The sequence below is a fragment of the Pteropus alecto genome, unplaced genomic scaffold, assembly GCF_000325575.1.
Source record: "Pteropus alecto unplaced genomic scaffold, ASM32557v1 scaffold121, whole genome shotgun sequence".
Classification (NCBI taxonomy): Eukaryota; Metazoa; Chordata; class Mammalia; order Chiroptera; family Pteropodidae; genus Pteropus; species Pteropus alecto.
This window is the reverse complement of record NW_006434369.1, coordinates 4,684,110-4,702,672: the sequence shown is the minus strand read 5'-3', so window position 1 is coordinate 4,702,672 and position 18,563 is coordinate 4,684,110. Positions and strand designations below refer to the sequence as shown.

Below are 18,563 nucleotides of genomic sequence, written 5' to 3'. Positions count from 1 at the left end.
ATTGATTTGATCTCTCTACCCCCAGTCCTACACACACCACATATATCCACAGTAATCAGATTTGCATATTATAAAGATTACTTTATAAAAAGCACTTCTTGTTAGCTACACACACACATCCTAATTGATCTCTCTACCCCCAGTCCTACACACACCACATATATCCACAGTAATCAGATTTGCATATTATAAAGATTACTTTATAAAAAGCACTTGTCTTCTTGTTAGCTATTGCTTCTATACATTTGCCTCTACTGGGCTTTGAGTTCCTATACTTGGGCATTCCCAGCACAAATCTTCAAACAAAGTCTACTGAATAAATGAACTGCTATCCTGGAGTTCCAGGAAAGGAGAGATTGGGCAGAGTAGGGAAAAAAGAGTAGGATAAAGACATAGAATTGGAATTAAAACTGAGTATAAGAAAATTTGCTGATTACAATTATTTTTAGATATAGTGTTAGAAGAGACTATGATTAAATCATTACGTTGTACATTTTAAATATAACTTTGTCAATTATATTTCAATTAAACTGAAAAAAAAAACTATGAAAAAAAATCCAGAGTTTCTAATATAGTACAAAGCAAAAAACTATTTGAAGTTGAAATAAGTAAAAATTAAGGAATAGTATCATTTTGCCATTAAATATCTTAACAATTGTATCACTATTATACAAGATCTACAAACTTTCATGAATCGCGCATGCTATTATTAGTCTTTTTTTCATCACTTAGAAATTTATATGGCCGATAGTTAACAGAATAATTTGAAATGAATGTAACGTTTTCCGCATAAAAATGAGTGTTCAATATTTGTGTGCTAATGAATATTGTTATAGAACTTCATTTAAACCTTATATCTGTTTATTAAATAATTTAAGGCAGCATTTAATAGAAATGAAAAAGTATATCTTGTCAATTCTCAAATTTTTACATATTACAGCCTGGTTTAGTAATTTTTCAAAAACAATAAAGTTATCTAATTAACTGCTCTTTACACAATGCATTACACTAACAACTAATTTTCTTTGACATTTATATGTGTCAGGCACTGAGGCAAGAGATTTACATGTTTTGTCCACTATTAGCCCCATTTATACATGAGAAAACTGAAGTTTAGATGAAAGAAGTATGTTCTCCAAAATCACCCACCAAGTCAAGGCAGCCTACTCCAAAGGTGGTGCTTGAAATGTTGCTATCCGGTTCTCTGTAACCGGAGAGCAATTCCTAAAGACCCACAGTAGCCTTAACTTTGATATAGCTGAAGCAAATAGGAACGGGTTGTCTTCTTCTGGAAATATGACACACAAGACATGTTAAGTGACCGTTTACTTTTCTTACCTTGCACTTTCTTTTGGAGTAAGAGTGACATCACCATCAGATGCGATATCAATCTCACAGTGCTCAGGCTGAATTCCTATACCAAAGAGCTGGATGTCCTGAGAAGTATCTGCACCTACTCTTGTATGGTCCTAGGAACAGAATATTAAAGGAAAAAAACCCACACTTAAAGTAACTCACAAAAATTTTCACAATAAAGTTTAATAACCCAACAGCATATGCATGACAATATCGAATGAGTTAGGAGATGTAAGATATCTGGACCATTATAAGTCAAAAGCTTACCATAACACACTAAATTAAAAACAATGTTTAAACATGATGGGGGGTGGGGTGGATGACCCTGGTGAACAGTGATTACATACTGCCTTAAAATGTAAGGAAATTGAACTTGACAGTAGAATACTTTGAGTTCCAATTTTAACTCAACAACCTACTATTGATGTGAATACAGGCAAGCCATTTCATTCTCTGAGCTTCAGTTTCCTTTTTGCAAAACCAGGACAATATTATCAATTTGATTTACTTAACGGGATTCTTTTAAGGATTATCTGAGTTAACAGCAGAAGTGCTTTGAAAACAGCTATATAAACTCAAGAAGGCTAAAAGTAGTTTCATGGAAAGTGGTATTTTAAAATATATAACTTAAGTTTAAAAATAGTTGAATACCTAATACTAATATTATGTAGAGTAATGAAGCCTGTTGCTTATACAATGTACAGATTAGTGTGATTTTAAGGACTTTGAACCTCACTCATATGTGGACTGTGACTCCTGGGATTAAGTCCACTGCTCAGTCCCTTTGCTTTTTCTTTTACTCTAAAAATCATTTAATCACTATGATAATAATACTTTCCTATTCAACAGAAAAAGTGTTAGGCCTTAGGATTTCAGAAACAATTTCATACCCCTTAATCATTTACTGAATGAACAAATCTTAAGTGTTATTGGGCTGTCGACAAGTCAGGGGCTATTTCTATCATATTATGTCTCTGGAAAAAGTAGAATAAAAAAGATGATAGGAGACTGAGTCCTTGCTTCAATTCTAGCTTATTCTCTGTTTTGTATATTCACTAAGCAGATCAGAATCCTTAACAAGACGCCTATCTAACCTTTCACAAGGGGGTAATTTCTTTGCATTTAGAGATTTAGGTGTGTAGACAGTGTATACAAGCTGTCTTCAAGACCCTAGGTCTCCAATCCTCAACACTATTTAAATACATATATACATATATTTATATACCACCATAACTCATATGATTAAAAATGTTTCTCACGGTCAGCTAACTGCCTCATGTCAGTTGGGGTCCCTATTTCAAACAGAAGTCTTATTTCTCCCTTAAAATAAGCTGGCATTTCTAAAAGTAAGGTCTGAGAACCTTTGGAGTCTCTGAGTACCATGAGGTCAAAACTACTCTAATAAAAATACTGAGACGTTATTTGTTTTTGTGCTTCTCATTTTATCACAAGTATACAGTTTTTTCCAGAGGCTACATGATGTGTGATGTCATGGTTCTGAGGATTAGTGGACTGTATGTTTGCACGTTTGTATTTTTTAATGTTCTCAGCTTTAGTATCTATACAGTAAATGCAGACAGGTATAATTCAGATGTGCAAAAGTTCTTTGGAATCCTTGATACATTTTTTAAAGAGTATATATGGGTCTTGAAGCTAGAAAGTTTGAGAACAGCTGCAATAAGCTATCTAACGTGGCCAGCGGCATACCCTGAGTCCAAAGTGCCAAATCCAAACAGTCACATCCCATCTCTACTCTTGATGGGTAGGATCAAAAGTTATTTCCTGAGGATGTAGGTCCATAAGAGATAGATAGGAAAGAACCTTAGCTGTCTAAACTACTACAAGAGTTTGTTTTAGCCTTGTGTTGATCTTGAAATCACCTTAGAATTACTAAGAAGCATTAGCTGTGTGATTCTCCAGAACGTCTCAGGATCTTTGTGATTGAACCTAGATATTCTAAGAATCCTTGACACCATAGCTAAGGATCACATTGACACTCTCAGCTATCCACTTGTGCCCCTCTGATGCCCTAATTGCACAGCCCCAGGATAATACAAAATAGCTGTTTTTCATTCTCAATGGTGACCTGACTGTAGTATGAATCTTTTTGATGAGGGCCAAGCTAGATACAAAAAACAAAGTCATGGGGACAGGCACCCAGATTCAACTGAGAGTTACACATGAATTTGTATGCATTTATATACCCTCTTACCTTTAAATAATAAACCAGAAGTTCATTGAGAGCAGGGTCTGCATTCAAGTTGACTAAGTAGCACTTGTCATCTCCCACCTTGATACCAGATGTTTCCAGGGAAATGCCCATACTTTCAAGTTGTCGTTGTCTCTCCTGTGCACAAGGAAGACAAAAGCAAGAAACTCTATTTGTTGCTCTATTCGCTAGCTGTATCCATGGAAAGTGTAAGTCACTGTTTCTGGGGACAATGCCAATTAAATTACACATCCCACTAAGCTCAACTAGGTTTATTTACAGCCTAAAATGTATGACGTCTTGTGTTAGTGCGTTGGGGGCACCAAGGGTAAACCAGACACCATCTTGCCCTTAAGGGGTTTAACTGTCTAGTAGAGGGGGAAGACCACATAACTGGAATCAAGAGGAGAGCCCTGTGCCACTGGAGAGGAACAATGTGTTGTGGGCTTCACAGGACGGAGATTATAATGGGCTAAGAAACAAGGAAGGCTTCAGGAAGAGAATACATTTAAGGTGGTTCTTGAAGCATAAGAATTTCAACAGAAGAAATGGAGTAGCAAGATAAGGGCAGGGTGTTCTGGGGGAAGGGTACAGGAAAGCAGAGTAAAGACTCTGGGAATACTGGAAGATTTCAGGGCCCCAAATCCTTAGTAAATGTGGAAAAGTACTGGGAGATGGAGCTGGAAGAGCTGATTGGGTGCCTATTGCAGAGGGCCTTGAATTCATTCATTCACTGATGACATATTTAGTAACAGGTACTGATCTAGGGCAGAGAATATAACAGGGAACAAAATGAAGCCCCTCTTTCACGGAAACATCTATTCTAGTGGAAAGAGATAGACCATAAAAAAAAAAAAGACAAGTAAATATATAGAATTTCTAATGGGAATAAGTGCTATGGAAAAATATTAAGCAATGTAAGAGGGATAGGAAGTTAGGTGTGTGTGTGCGCACGTGAGTGTGTATGGGGCAGAGGACATGAATAATATCTACAATAAACATACAAGCAAACAGCTGGACTAGATCTCAGTCACTGCTTTCAAGCTATGTGATTGAGATTGGTCTAGTACTTCCAAGTGGTCAGTGAGCTTAAAACGTTTATAAAATGCAAGTGTAGAGATTCATAAGACACATACTCACATACGAGTACAAAATTAGTCCTTGCTTTATATTTTCTCTCAAGTAAAGTTCACAGAGCATTTTCTATCAGGCCCAAAGAATCAAATACATTGAAAAACTATGATGTGCTGAATGTTACAAATTCTGTCAATAAGGTAGCCATGTGCTATGCCAAGTGATCTAAATTCACAAAACAAGATTTTTGTTTAAATGTGTAAAGCAGGAAATAAAGATATTTCCTTTATCATGCCTGTTCAAATTTAGTGTTCTCCAACACTTCCAGCAAATATATAAATCAAATTATAGTTGATAAAAGACACAAAGTCAATATCTAAAACTGATCTTTGCAGTCTCTAGTTCAGCAAAAAAGAGGTTCTCGAAAGACTTGTTGAGCACAAGTGACTGACAATACAGAAAAGACAGCAAATGAAAAAGAATCACAATATTTTAGGCCTAAATTATCAAGCTACCTGTGCAATTTCTTCTGTTTTTCTCAGCTTCTCTTCCCAAGTCACTGTTAGTTCTTTTATCAGCTTTTCAGACTCTTCAAGCTTCTCTTTCAGTTCAGGGGCCTTCATAGCCTTTAAAATGAAACCAGAGCTATCTGATTTTCTAATTTTTTCTACCACTATAAACAAGACAATCATTTATTGTCCTTCTTAAGCAGTTATCAACAGTTTGTTGGAAGCAATTAAGTCACATGCTGTCAGGGTGGGTTTTAGACCTTTATTAATCAAATGAAATGTAAGAGGCAAACGGTTGCTACTATTTAAAGGAGAGAAATACTAGTGCCCTGAATTAAATTGATAAAATCATTACAGAGTAATTTTATCCATCATACTTAAATTTCACAGTTAAAGATGTTAAAGTTTATTTTCAAAATAGAACATAAGAAAGAAGGTTACTTAGGCACATTTCTTTTTCAGTAAGACAGAGATCAATGCACATCACCAATAAAGGCATTCTGGTTATATTAACCTACCAGGAAAGGTGAAGATTCTTCTCGTTTATTTAAAAATTTGAATTAGGGCCCTTTAAACTAGTTTTCTTGTTGATGGTAATAAACCTAGCGTATTTATTATTCACTTAGAAGCAGGACATCTGGTTAAAAGAGCAGTAATTTCCCTCTAAGTTTGTTACTTGAGAATAACTAAGGGGTCTAAATACAGATAGATGCAGCTTGAAAATGTGGAGAGGCCTTTACTTGGCAACGATATGCTTTGACACTCTATAATAACATGAGCCTCTATAGAGTATAACCTTATCAATAAGATGGTAGAGCTTGGACAAGAAGCTGAAGTGGCAATGATCTGGAGGATAACTGACTGTGCCTGAGTTTCACAATATTAATAGACCCTTAGCGTGACATTTAGTGCTGGGTACAGGGAAACAGAAGTAAATCTAGGTGAATCTGCTATGGTTCCTCTCTCTTAAAGCCAGGCATTGTTAAGGCCAACTGGCCTAGACTAACTGGTCACAGTGAATATGCAGATTCAGAGATAAGAGGAAAGAAGTAGATCATCTACCTTTAAACAAATATCAGAAGCATTACACTTTCCACTCCAGATCATGACTCACTTCAAAGGTTATCTACATTTTGATTTTTCAGGTGTTTTGCCATCCTTCTTGGCATCAATAAAAAAATTATGCTTAATGCACTGAATGATGATTATAATGGCAATAACAAAAATAGCAATATTTATAGAGTACTTATGATGTGCAAGGCATTGGGCTAAGTGCCTTCCAGTATCAGTGTGGTACCAGGGTTAGGGCTGAAAAAAATTAATAAAACACAGCTTCTTGAGCTATCAAAGCTCATAGACTAGAAGAAGAAAAAGACATGTAAACAAAAAAATTATAATGCAACTGCCAGGATCACCAATTCATGGAGTATTCAGATCCTTGGCTTCACTCCCATTTGTTTGTTTTATCTCCTGTTGATTACTTTTGTGATAAGTCCATAGACAAAAAGTATTTAAACAGTGCCAGATATACAAGTGCTCAATAAATAATGACTATTACCTTTTTTTCCTCCCACGCTTAATACTCTCCCAAATAAAGAGGGGTCAGAAGAGGGTGGTGTGAAGGAATGTGAACTCAGAAGCCTTAGGTACACACCCAAGTCCTGGCATGTGGGAGCCTGCGACTTAACCTAAAGCACTTGGCCTCCTACTACCTGTTTCAAAAGAGATAGCATAGCGCCTCGGTAACTTGCATAAAGCAACAGCTATTTGGAAAAGAGTATGATTATTAAAGTCTGGGTAAAGCCAAGGAAAAATGGCAACAATGCAAAATTATTGATTTTTGTCTCCTCCCAGGAGCTGACATTAAAAAAAAAAGATTTCTAAATTATTCCTACCATTTAATTATCCTTGATAATGCTGTCTTCCATGACTTGAGATGACATAAAACTAACTTTTTTGAAAACTGCAAGGCCTTTTGTTAATATAGTGTATAATGTTAATAAAAATAACACACTTGGTTCTGTGTGCTCAAGGGCCAACTGATTTACTATAGCAAACAATTAGGTGGTAGCAGCAACTCTCGCTTAATTGTCTGCTTTCTAGACTGTAAGGTGCTAGAACAGAAGTTTTGTATTATTCATGCTGTCTCCATAATGCTTAGCACATAGTAGATGCCTATCAATACTGCGATGTTGAACCACATGGAGCTGACCTAGAGCTGCAAGCAAGCATGTCCTGACCACTCTGATATCATAGGTCAGAGAAATTCAAAAACAAGGAACACCAGACTATTTTTTATTTTTAACTTATTTTTAAATTACAGTTGACTTACAAATTATATTAGTTTCAGGTGTACAATATATCTTATGCAGCAATCACTGCAGTAAGTCTAGTACCCATTATCACCATACGTAGCTGTTAATGACAGTATTCTCTACGCTGTACATTACCTCGGCCTGTGAGAGCTGCTCTCTCAGTTTCTCGACTTCCTCCCGCAGTTCCCGGATGACTTTTGCATTGGGATCCTCATTCACAATGGCATGGTTAACAATCCTTTTGGCTCGATCTGCATATCGTAATGTGGAGAGAGTCTCTTCATAGTTGTCTGCTGCTGGGCTAATGGTGGCTATCATAGAGGTCTGACTGTTGCCCCCTAAATTGTCCTACAAAATATTTCAAATAGCATCTTAGGGAACAACGCCCATGTAAAAAAGTATGATGAAAGTAATAAACTATTCTGTGAAGAAAACAGTATGTGAAAATAGGTCTGTATTTCAAGTAATTTTATGAGTAGATGAAATGTGGTCTCCTTATATTCACAACAATGAATGACGCCCACCAAACAGCATTATAATGAAATAAAAGGCAACAGAAACAAGTTTTCATTCTGCATTCCTAGGAATTAGGAGAGCACTACAGTATTCTCAGATGTTTACTGTATATTTAGTTAGCTTTGCACACACCTTTCAGCTGTCACCTCAGACATAGCCAATTTTTAGTTGGAAAGGAACACTGGAACACTGAATTACCTTAAGAAGCCAAGTGAGGACTGAATCTCGATAAGGCACAAATTTGTTTTTTCCCTTGCCAGCTGCCTGGTCAGCCAGAGATGATATAACCAACCCCAAGGTTGTCAGTGATCTACCAAGAGGAAAATTTTAAAATTAGTTTTATGGAATGTTTATTTTTAGTTTTCATGAAACAATAATCCTTCTAAGTAATAAGTATAAAATATGCAGATCAATAAAGTGCTAAAATTGATATAATCAAGTCTTCATTAATTTGTCAAGCTGAGGAAAAAACAAAATAATTCCACTAATTTAAAAAAATGAAATTAGAATGCCTATAAGAATCTATTCTGTTCAGTCACAGAACATGTGAAACATACATTTCAGAATCTGAAAAAGCACATTTAAAAGATCACACTGGCAAGTTTTAATTTATTCCAAATATTATGTTACAAGTCTGAATCATTTACTCTTTGGATCTAGTTTGGACCATTTTGGCCCCTAATTTTGTTTCCTACAATAACCACGTAATTTGCAGAGTACCCTTCCACTAAAAGTTATAAGCTATATACTGTTCATCTGCTTACCGCTGGCAAGTTTATTTCATGTAGAGTTATTATAGTTTACAGAAGAACCACTCAAGCAGAGGATAGCATAAGGCTACTCTTCCAGCCCCTGCTATTCAAAGCAGCATTGGCATCACCTGAGAGCTGGTTAGAAACAGAATCTTGGAAGTCTCCCCAGGCCTACTGAACCAGAACCAGTTGAAGGTATCTCCAGGTGATTCATATACTTCTTAAATTTTAAGAAGGCCCGACTGAAAGATATCCAAAGTGATAAATAAATTTAGTTGTCTATGCCTATGATTCTCAAAATGCGGTGCTGGGACCTTATTACAAATGCATATTCTCAGGCCCCACTCCAGACCTATTGAATCAGAAACTTACAGTGGGACTCTACAATCTATACTTTAACGAATCCTCCAGGTGATTCTGATGCAGCCTAGAGTTTGAGAACCACTGGTCTAGGCTACTAAGCTCCCCCTGGTGGTTAACACATGTTCTCTGCACCTGGAGAAAAGAGTACCATAGAAACAAAAGATTTGTAGTCCTGAAGAATGAAGGACATCCTCTGGTGTCCCATTTAAATTCCAATTTCTCTTCTAAGAGAAAAATCAACTGAATTCCAAGTTTAGCAGCCAGAAAACAGCAGCCTCAGGGATTGCAAACAAAGTTAGATGATACCATAAAAACAAAATGCTTTTAAAATAGTCTGAAAAACCAAACATTACTATTTATTTATAAAAACACAGAAGGGCACAAATCAGCAAGTGACCAGAGGTTAGCAGGTGAAAGACTAAATAGCTTTTTTTCAAATATTAACAAGAAACTGAGTTGAAAGGAAAGAAAGCATATTTCCCACAAAACATAATTCCTCAAAGGCGACTCACTGAAAAGTCACTGAAATACAGAGCAAATTCAAGCAGCAGAAAATGAATGAGAATTTTAATAACTACCAGCCATTACCACAAAGTGACATAAACACATACATTAAAACTGACAGGTTTAAAGTTAAACAAGTTCAACCCAAGAGAAATGAAAACATATGTCCACACAAAAACTTGTACATGAATTTTCACAGCAGCGTAGTCACAAAAACCTAAATGTGGAAACAACTCAAATGTCTATCAGATGATGAAGGGATGAATAAAATGTGGAATATCCATATAATGGAATATTATTTGGACATAAAAGAGAAATGAAGTTCTGATACATGCCACAACATGGATGAACCTTGAAAAATTATGCTAAGTGAAAGAAGCCAAACACAAAAGGCCACTGTCCTAGGTTGAACAGTGTTCCCTTCACCCAAATTCATGCCCACCATAACCTCAGAATGTCACTTTATTTGGAAATAGGGCCTTTGCAGATGAAATTAGTTAAGAAAAGATCACACTGGATTAGGAAGGGTTCTAATCCAATGACTGGTATTGGTGTAAGAAGGCCATGTGAGGACACACATGGAGAACACCAAGGGAAGACAGAGGCAGAGATTGGAGTGATGCATCTACAAGCCAAAGAATGCCAGCAACTACTAGAAGCTAGAACAGAGGCACAGAATACATTTTTCCTCTGAGTCCCCCAGAAGGAACAAACTCTGCGGATCCTTTGATTTTGGACTTCTGGCCTCCAGAACTGTTAAGAAAATAAATTTCGTGACCTAGTTTGTGGTAATCTGTTATTAAAACACTACAAAAATAATACAGCCACATATTATTTGATTCCAATTATATGAAATATCTAGAACAGGCAAATCTATAGAGGTGCAGGTAGCAGTTACCTAGGGTTAGGGGTGGGGTCAATAAGGAATGACTTGAATACACCAGGTTTCTCTTGGGAGTGATAAAAATGTTTTAAATTACACTGTGGTGATGGCTGCACAACTTTGAATATAATAAAGCTATTGAACTGTACACTTTAAAATGGTAAACTATATAGTATATGTTATTTCTCAATACAGCTTTAAAAATTGAAAAAAAGATTTTTAATTAAAAGAAATTCAGGAAGTTCAATCACTCCTCCTTCCATGTGATATGTAACAAATAAAGGAAAGTAGTTCGATATAAGGCAGAAACACATTTCTGATCTAATATAGAATATAGGGCATTTTTCACATTTTGTAACTACTGAAATAAAATTTTCAGTTAGAAACAAGTCCTTGAACTACCTCGGATTTTTAATACCCGATTGCAGCAGAAATGGCTTTAACTCATACAAACTATAAAGAGCTCAGTGACTCAAGGTTCGCAATGGCCGTTCATATGAAAACACATTTTGGGGATGTCATGGATTTTTCATCGAGACTAGATTTTACTTCACTTTATGGCAACTATTTATACTTCCTAATTTGACAGTGCAGAGATTAAAAAGGGAGCTTCTGTCACTCCTAAATAATAAAACATAAAATCAAATGAGTGTTAGAGAACACGGAGAGGGTAACACAGAGTCATTAATGTCCACTAAACAAGGCATGCTCTGCAAGCTTAGTGCAGGGGGAAGAAGCATTAGCAGGAGGGGGTTGGAGCTGGACTGACGATGATACGACTCCAGTTTCTGTGTGCACTTTGCTCTATAATTTATCCAGTAAGAGAAGCTTATCATTAATAGAAGTCAGACTCTTTTACCTAATAGCGTGCATACGTTCAAAAAAAGAACTTTATCTAAACCTATTAGGGTCTCCTGGAAACAAACAGAAATAAACTGCAGGGTGAGTGGGACTTCAGGATGAGTGAGAGATACCAGGTTACCCCGTGACAAGGGGTCCATGCCATTCCTCCCGTCTAGGTTCCACTCAGAAGCAATGATCCAGGGACTACTAAAATCCTAAAAGCTGTTTGAAAGTTCAATGTGTGAAAAGTGAACAACAGGCTAAACAAATTTTAATGAGAATTTTATTTCAGATAGCTTAAAAATATAAAAGAATCAATTATGGATTCTGTTAGCACTCTCTTCTCATGCTGGAGGCAAACAGGCAGCTTGGGTGCCTCACAGGTGTCTAGCATAGGGTGAAGTTGTTTGCAGTTTTAGCAGCTGAAAAAAGTTATTTCAATAATCTTTCTAATTCTACCAAAGCACTGCTTCTGCCCCGAATCTACTGGAGGTAGAGATAGCAAAGAAGCTCCTATTCTTTAAATCTCTTAGCAGAGTTCTCGGGCTGGGATGGGGAGTAGAAGGAGAGGAGCTGACTAGAGAGGAAGGAAGAGTTAGACTAGGGGATAACATTTATAAACAGACAGCCATGCTTTAAGATTTAAAATTTCAAAAATATCTTTAACAATAAAGAATTTGGGATCAAAAAGAAAGTAAATAAAACTTGAATCAAAAGTAATATAAAAGCTTCACCAATAAATACATTCAATGAAAAAAATAGTCATAATTCTTTTCCTTTTCTTGCTTTTCTGCATGTTCTAACCTACATAGATTCCAAACCACCAGATTCCTGCCCTTAGGAATGGATATAATGTGATGTGAGTTACCTGTATGCTCTAGGGTAGATTTCAAATATACTATTTTACTTATTTTTCCAATGACCTTCTTGTAAGATCATATGTGCAGTAATTATTAAACTTTATTAGAGTTAGCCATATACAGTATACCTCAGAAATATTAAGAGTTTGGTTCCAGATCACCACACCAAAGCAAATATCACGAATAAAGTTTTAATTACTTTATTGGTGGAGGGTCTTGTCTTCAATTTGTAAAAAATGCAACATCTGTGAAGTGCAATAAAGCAAAGCACAATAAAAGATGTATGCCTGTACTATTTCTCTATCTCTTCCTACTTAGATTGTGATCACCTTGAGGAAGGTAACCATTCTATTATCATACATATTCCTCCATGCAATTACTGTGCCTAGCTTACAGAAAGCACTAAGTATCTGTGGAGTAGAATACACTGAAGAACAGAAATGGACCTCTTTCTAAAAAGGACTAATTCAATAACAGTTTTGGTATGCTTTGTGGGTGCTGGCCCAATATCCATTTTCCCCTTTTTCTTACTAACAGAACCCTAATTTTGTTGGGAGGCATGTGCCAGGCTAAAAACACCACTTTCCAGAGTCCTCTGCAGACTAGTGAAGCCATAAAACAGTGCTGGCCAATGAGATGTAGGAAGACATTATTGGGGAGGGGCTTCCAAAGAAGCTGTCGTTCTTCCGATAGAAAAGATAGATTATGCTGCTGACAGAAGCTGGTGGTCCTTTACTCCTCTCCTCCTTTCTCCTTCTTGTTTGGAACACAGACATAGATACAATGCTTGGAATGGTAGAGCCATCCTGAGGTCATGGGGATGGCATGCACACACACACAGTAGGATTAGCAGAGCTGTGTGCCTAAGAGCATTTCTAAGGTGCTGTTCCAGGTTCTAGACTTCCTGTTAAGTGAGTCAAATCAATGCATCATTTGGTTGTCACTGTGGCTTGTTTCTGTTGCTTACAACAGAATGTAGTACCTGGCTTTTCAAGAATTAGTTGAAAGATGACGAAGGTAGTAGGTCTGAGTTTTGTAAACTTCCCGGTAAGTCCCCACTCTTAACAGTAAAGGAGAGATACAAAGAATATAGGTGGCAAAATATGAGGAAAAGACAGTACCATCACCTGACAAGAAAGAAAACTATTATACCTACAGTATAGGCCCCATTTTCATTCACCATTGTTTTCTGGTGGCTAATGCAAATCATTAAACTCAAATAAGGCTCATCTAATGAGTTATCATTCCCAATCTCATTTCCAGCTCAATTGCTGTGGTGTAATAATAAAGTATATACTAACATTTCCAAAAACAAGTTCTTTTGGACATTTGTTCCAGGGATTTTAATTTATAACTAGAATTCTGCCAACAAGTAAGCTCAGAGAATGATAAGTTATATGGGATTCATTAATGCAGGACTCCTCAGAGCTTTTAGCGTTGTGAATGTCCAAATGAAGGTTTTATAAGTAGCCTTTCTCAAAACTATTAATCCAGGGATCCTTTATTTCCCAAAGCTACTTGAGGAACTAGTATTTCACAAAAATGCTTTGGGAAACACTGAGGCAACAAAGGCACATACCTCAAAAGATGTGGATATTCCCCAACCAGCGGGCATATTTTTGCTCTGTCCTTTACGGGTCTCTCATGTTAAATGTAAAGACATTTATTCAGATTTTTTTCACATACTTAGACCCTACAATGTACAAATGGTAAGTTAACAAGGACCCCCACCTGCCCTTAAATAATGGACAGAAGCATGTCTTTTTTATTCTCCCTAGGTACAAATACATATTTGGTCATTCAGGAAACACCCATTTAAGTGACATTTCCAAGAGGAAATGAAGATGAGTCATGGAACGTACTCAAGAAGAAGGAGGACTGAGTCACATAAAACATTTGAAACATTAAGTTTATATTATTATAATGTAAATTATATAACAAAACCCTAGGGGTAACATATATTAATATCCCTAGAATAAGTTCGGTAGAACCCATTTTTGGAAATGTTTAGTATATACTTTATTATGAACCACAGTAATTTAAATGGAAATGAGACTGGGAAAGATACTCATTAGATGAACATTGTTTGCATTTAATGACTAGCCATTGCTGAGAATAAAATGGAACCATTTTCAGTGGTATTCCTTGGGACATTAGAGTGTTCCATGATCTAAATGAGTTCTCAGGGAAGCTGAACCAGCCAGACTCCAGCAGAAAGGAAAGGTTTCCTCATTCCACCCTTAACAGATAGGTGGAGCAGCAGATGGATTTTTCAGATGTACTCCCCTGTGAAGATGGTATTCAGATGACTTAAACCTATGGAGCCCTGAACAGGCAGGCCATGGCGGTGCAGTCACACAGCACCTTAGCTCTCCAAATGAAGGAATAATGCGTGCTTTAAAGCTCTTACAAGCTTAAGGAGAGATGAAGCTCCTAAATCCATAGCCCATTAAGCAGACACTAACGTCTGTGTGATGTCCCTGACAGGTCTGCTTAAGAGGATTATTAATGTTCCATCCAAAAGAAGCCCAAATAAGAGGCTGAGAGAAGGCTTAGGAAACATGTCACGTCAGAGACTTCTTTAACACTCAACTGGGCACTGATTTTAAGGCTTAAGAAGCTATTTGTGGAGCTATCAAGCAGAAGTTTCAATTTGTTATTTTACTTTATTAGTACATACTTATATTGAGCTTGCTATGTGCTAAGCACTGTCCTAAGAGGTCAATAAGAACTAGTGATCATTACACATTAAGGCTATACTCTGAGTTTCCACAAATTCACGGCACATAATTTCCAGTGTTTTTTTACAAGCCGAGCTAGCAGGCAAAGGGCTGGCATGGCTAAGGAACAGTAAACAAATCTCTAAGATAGGTAACAAACTTTCCTAGGGAACCTGCTCTCTCACACTCTCATTTCTGCTTTCCCATCCTGGTTCCCATCCTGGAATGCAGAACTGTAGTGCCAGCCTGGGCTCCTATAATGCTTTGTCATGAAATACAGCAAAATCCTTTGTTATTAGAGTAAGAGACAGGATGACTGGAAGATTAACTCCCTAAAGTAGCAGTCTTTGCAGTGAGTGTGGCTGTGTCCATCTGATAGTCTAATTTTAAACTTTTGTATACTAAAATTATAATGTGCTAATATTGTTTTAAAATGCAAGTGCACAAACATGTTCCTGAATATATTGCCTTCTGTCACCTTCTGTCCTAAACAAAACCCCAAGTTACATATCTCAAGAGAAGAATGTTACAAGTACAAACTAAACTACTTTTCGCTAAACTTGGAATAAAGATAACGATTATGCTATTTATATGGATTATCAAAACAATAGCTACAACAATATTTATTCAGTGCATACTACATGCCAGGCATTGTTCTAAGCACATTATAGGCATTTAATCTCCAGTAATTCTATGAAGTAGGAACTATTATTATCCCCATTTTACAGATGAGAAAAATAAGAGGTAAAATCACTTGCCCATGATACATGCATATCTAGTAAGTGGTGGAAGCAGAATTAAACTCAGGCAGTGTGGCTTGAGTGTACTCTCTTAAATGCAAACTCTGCTCTCTCTCATGTTGGAAAGCAGCGAGACTTCTCTTGCATGCCAAGAGCCATCTGAGACACTGCACTACTGAAAGAACAAGTCTTTCATTTGTCTGTGCCTCTGCTGCACACTCCGCATGGAATGCCTTTATCTCCTTTGTCTACCTCGCAAACTCCTACACATCATGCACCACTGCTCTCTTTCAGCCTTCACTGCATCATTGGGCACACTGGAGAGCACTAAGGCAAATAGTGAGATTGCAGTATGGCAGTTATTCAATAACGACTAAATTTTTTTTTTTTTTTTTGAGATATTGATGTTTAAACAGTATTAGCCTTACAAAGGGATTCAAAGCAGATTTTCTCTTCATAGTAAGCTCCCCGAGTTAACTGACTACATGATTTGATCCATGAAATTGTGATTTGCATTTATCTATGACCACATTACATATAATGATAGACTAAATGTTCGTACGATGTTTGAGCAGGGCTGCACCATGTAGCTTTACTTAAACTTTATGCATCTCAATGGAGGCAAGCTGCTGTTTTTGCTCAACCTAGTTTACTAAAGCGGCATAGACTCTGAACCACCCATGATTAGAGCCATCTGACCCCTAATATTGCAACAAGTCCCCCCAGGCACACAGGAAGTTGGATGTGATGCTCCAGCTTAGCACCAGCCACCTTACTTGTTAATGTTGCTGCCTTCTTTCAGTCGCTCTCCTGCCTCCTGTTTTTTTTTACCAGCCAGGTCTACCAAGCTCACCTTACTGACTTTCTCTCCAGAGTTCTAGTCGTAGGAAACAAGAGAGAAACAATACATGTGAATGTAAAAAACACACAGATTTCTACATATATGTCAGCACTATAACTGAGAGCAACCTGAGTAACCATTTTCTACAAGGCAAACTTCTCACGATCTTAAAGAGCAGGAAGAGTTATCTGGACTAGCAAGTTCATAGTAATAATTTAAATTGGTGTGGTCATTTTGTTTTGCAGCTAGGTAGAAGTATACTCGGCTTTCCAGAATATAGTCAGAAAGCTAAGATTTTATGTGCCTATGAGGAAATACTAGGACATGAGGATTCCTGTGCATTCAGGTCAAACTCTCCTCTTCTGAGAAAACATTCATCAGGCTAAATGTTGTGGTTTCTTCTTTAACATTCCTTAATGACCATGAGGTAGACTCCGTTTTTTTTAGGGGAATTTCAGTATGAAAGGATATATATTAAAAAACCACATAGTGACGTCATCATGCCCTTTAGGAAGTTCACACAAGAAATTCATTATATTTTTTTTAAAGTTATATATTAAGGAAGACCTAGGAAATTAAATGGTTTACGCACAGTAGCTCATCTAACAAGTAAAGAGCACGCATAAAATCCTCAGCAGCTGAACCCAACCATGATACATGTCACCTCTGTAGATATTTTGAGCTCTTTTACTGCCACCAAAGGATCTTCCCAGTCCCTCACCCCAGACTGTAAGTCGTAAAGTGTCTGTGTGATTATGATGTTGAACACAGCATGGGAGCGGCTACTTTCTTCATTCATGTTGGTTGCAGCTACCGTCCGAGACTTATTTCCCTCAGACATCAATGACTCAATATCCTAGAGGCAAAGCATAAGGAAAATATTATAAGCAAAAACTTATGAACACAGTCCTGCCCACCAGGTGTATGTATTAATTATGATCCCTCTGACGCATTAGTCACCACCCTCCCATAAAAACCACCCTGCCTGTCCTCCATCAACCATGGTTTGAGCTCCCACCTCCCTCAGTACTTTCTACGGATGAAATGTTTTCCCCATCCTTTCCAATCCGCAATTGCCTTCTTTCTGTCAAGCACCTATTTTTCTCTTTTGCAAGTTCCTAAAGGAGAAAAGAGCTAATATTCATTGAGCACCCCAGATACTCAATAATGACAGCAGTTTCTTCATTTCATTTTAATTCTCTGGGCTTAACAACTGTGTGCAGTGATCTACTGCCCACTTGTGTGCCTCCCTCCTCCAATACTGTGGCTCTTCTAGGACAGGGAATTCTCCTTACTCACCTACGTACACCTGCCTCAGAACATCTGGAACCTATGGGCTCTTATATAATGTTTGATAAATGAACCTTATAAAAGAAGCATTTTCTTGATTGTACATACAAGGACACTGAAGTTCACGGAAGTCAAATAACTTTTCCACATCTAGTAAGAGGCAGAGCTGGGATATAAATCACAAGCTCCCTGGCTCTTACTAACAAGTGAAAGGATGAGATAGACACTGAACCAATCACACTGAGCTACAAACCAGGGCTGATTTAGCACTTTTATGCCAGAGAATCTCCATTCATTTCAAAATCTAAGTGTTTTAAAAGTGATGATTACACTCTATTTCTGATATCTTTAATACCGAAAATGGCTTTAATTAAAAATTTTTTTTTAAATTTTTTTCAATTACAGCTGACATATAATATCATATTAGTTTCAGGTGTACAACAAAGTGGTTAGACATTTAGAGAACTTACAAAGTGATCACCCTGATAAGTCTGAAAAATGTCTTCATTTAAATGGCTAGAGTTACCTAACAGATTAATTTTAGTTGTATCAAGTCCGAGGTGATGATAGGCCAGCCACCAACACATACATAGCACAACTAAGTAAGTATAAGGGTGTATTCACTCATTCATTTGTTAGCACTCTTCAGCAACAGATAGCAGTTTGTTTTATGAGATTTCCAAAGCAATGAAAATAAAAACAAGGGCAAAAACATCAAGTCAGGAGGTAAGAAGGCATAAAAATCAAGGAGGAGGAAAATGAAACAGGCCAATCAATAGAGAATCACT

At 37.0% G+C, this 18,563-nt stretch overlaps 1 protein-coding gene across 1 annotated transcript in view; it reads right to left on the bottom strand.

Moving 5' to 3' along the window:
* KIF13A (kinesin family member 13A) overlaps nt 1-18,563 on the bottom strand; it is a 175,878-nt gene that overhangs the window by 48,784 nt on the left and 108,531 nt on the right. The window contains 7 exon segments of the mRNA XM_015587289.2: nt 1,339-1,469; nt 3,569-3,703; nt 5,155-5,265; nt 7,599-7,811; nt 8,178-8,289; nt 16,421-16,521; nt 17,207-17,341. Coding sequence (XP_015442775.1) covers nt 1,339-1,469; nt 3,569-3,703; nt 5,155-5,265; nt 7,599-7,811; nt 8,178-8,289; nt 16,421-16,521; nt 17,207-17,341 — 938 coding nt within the window.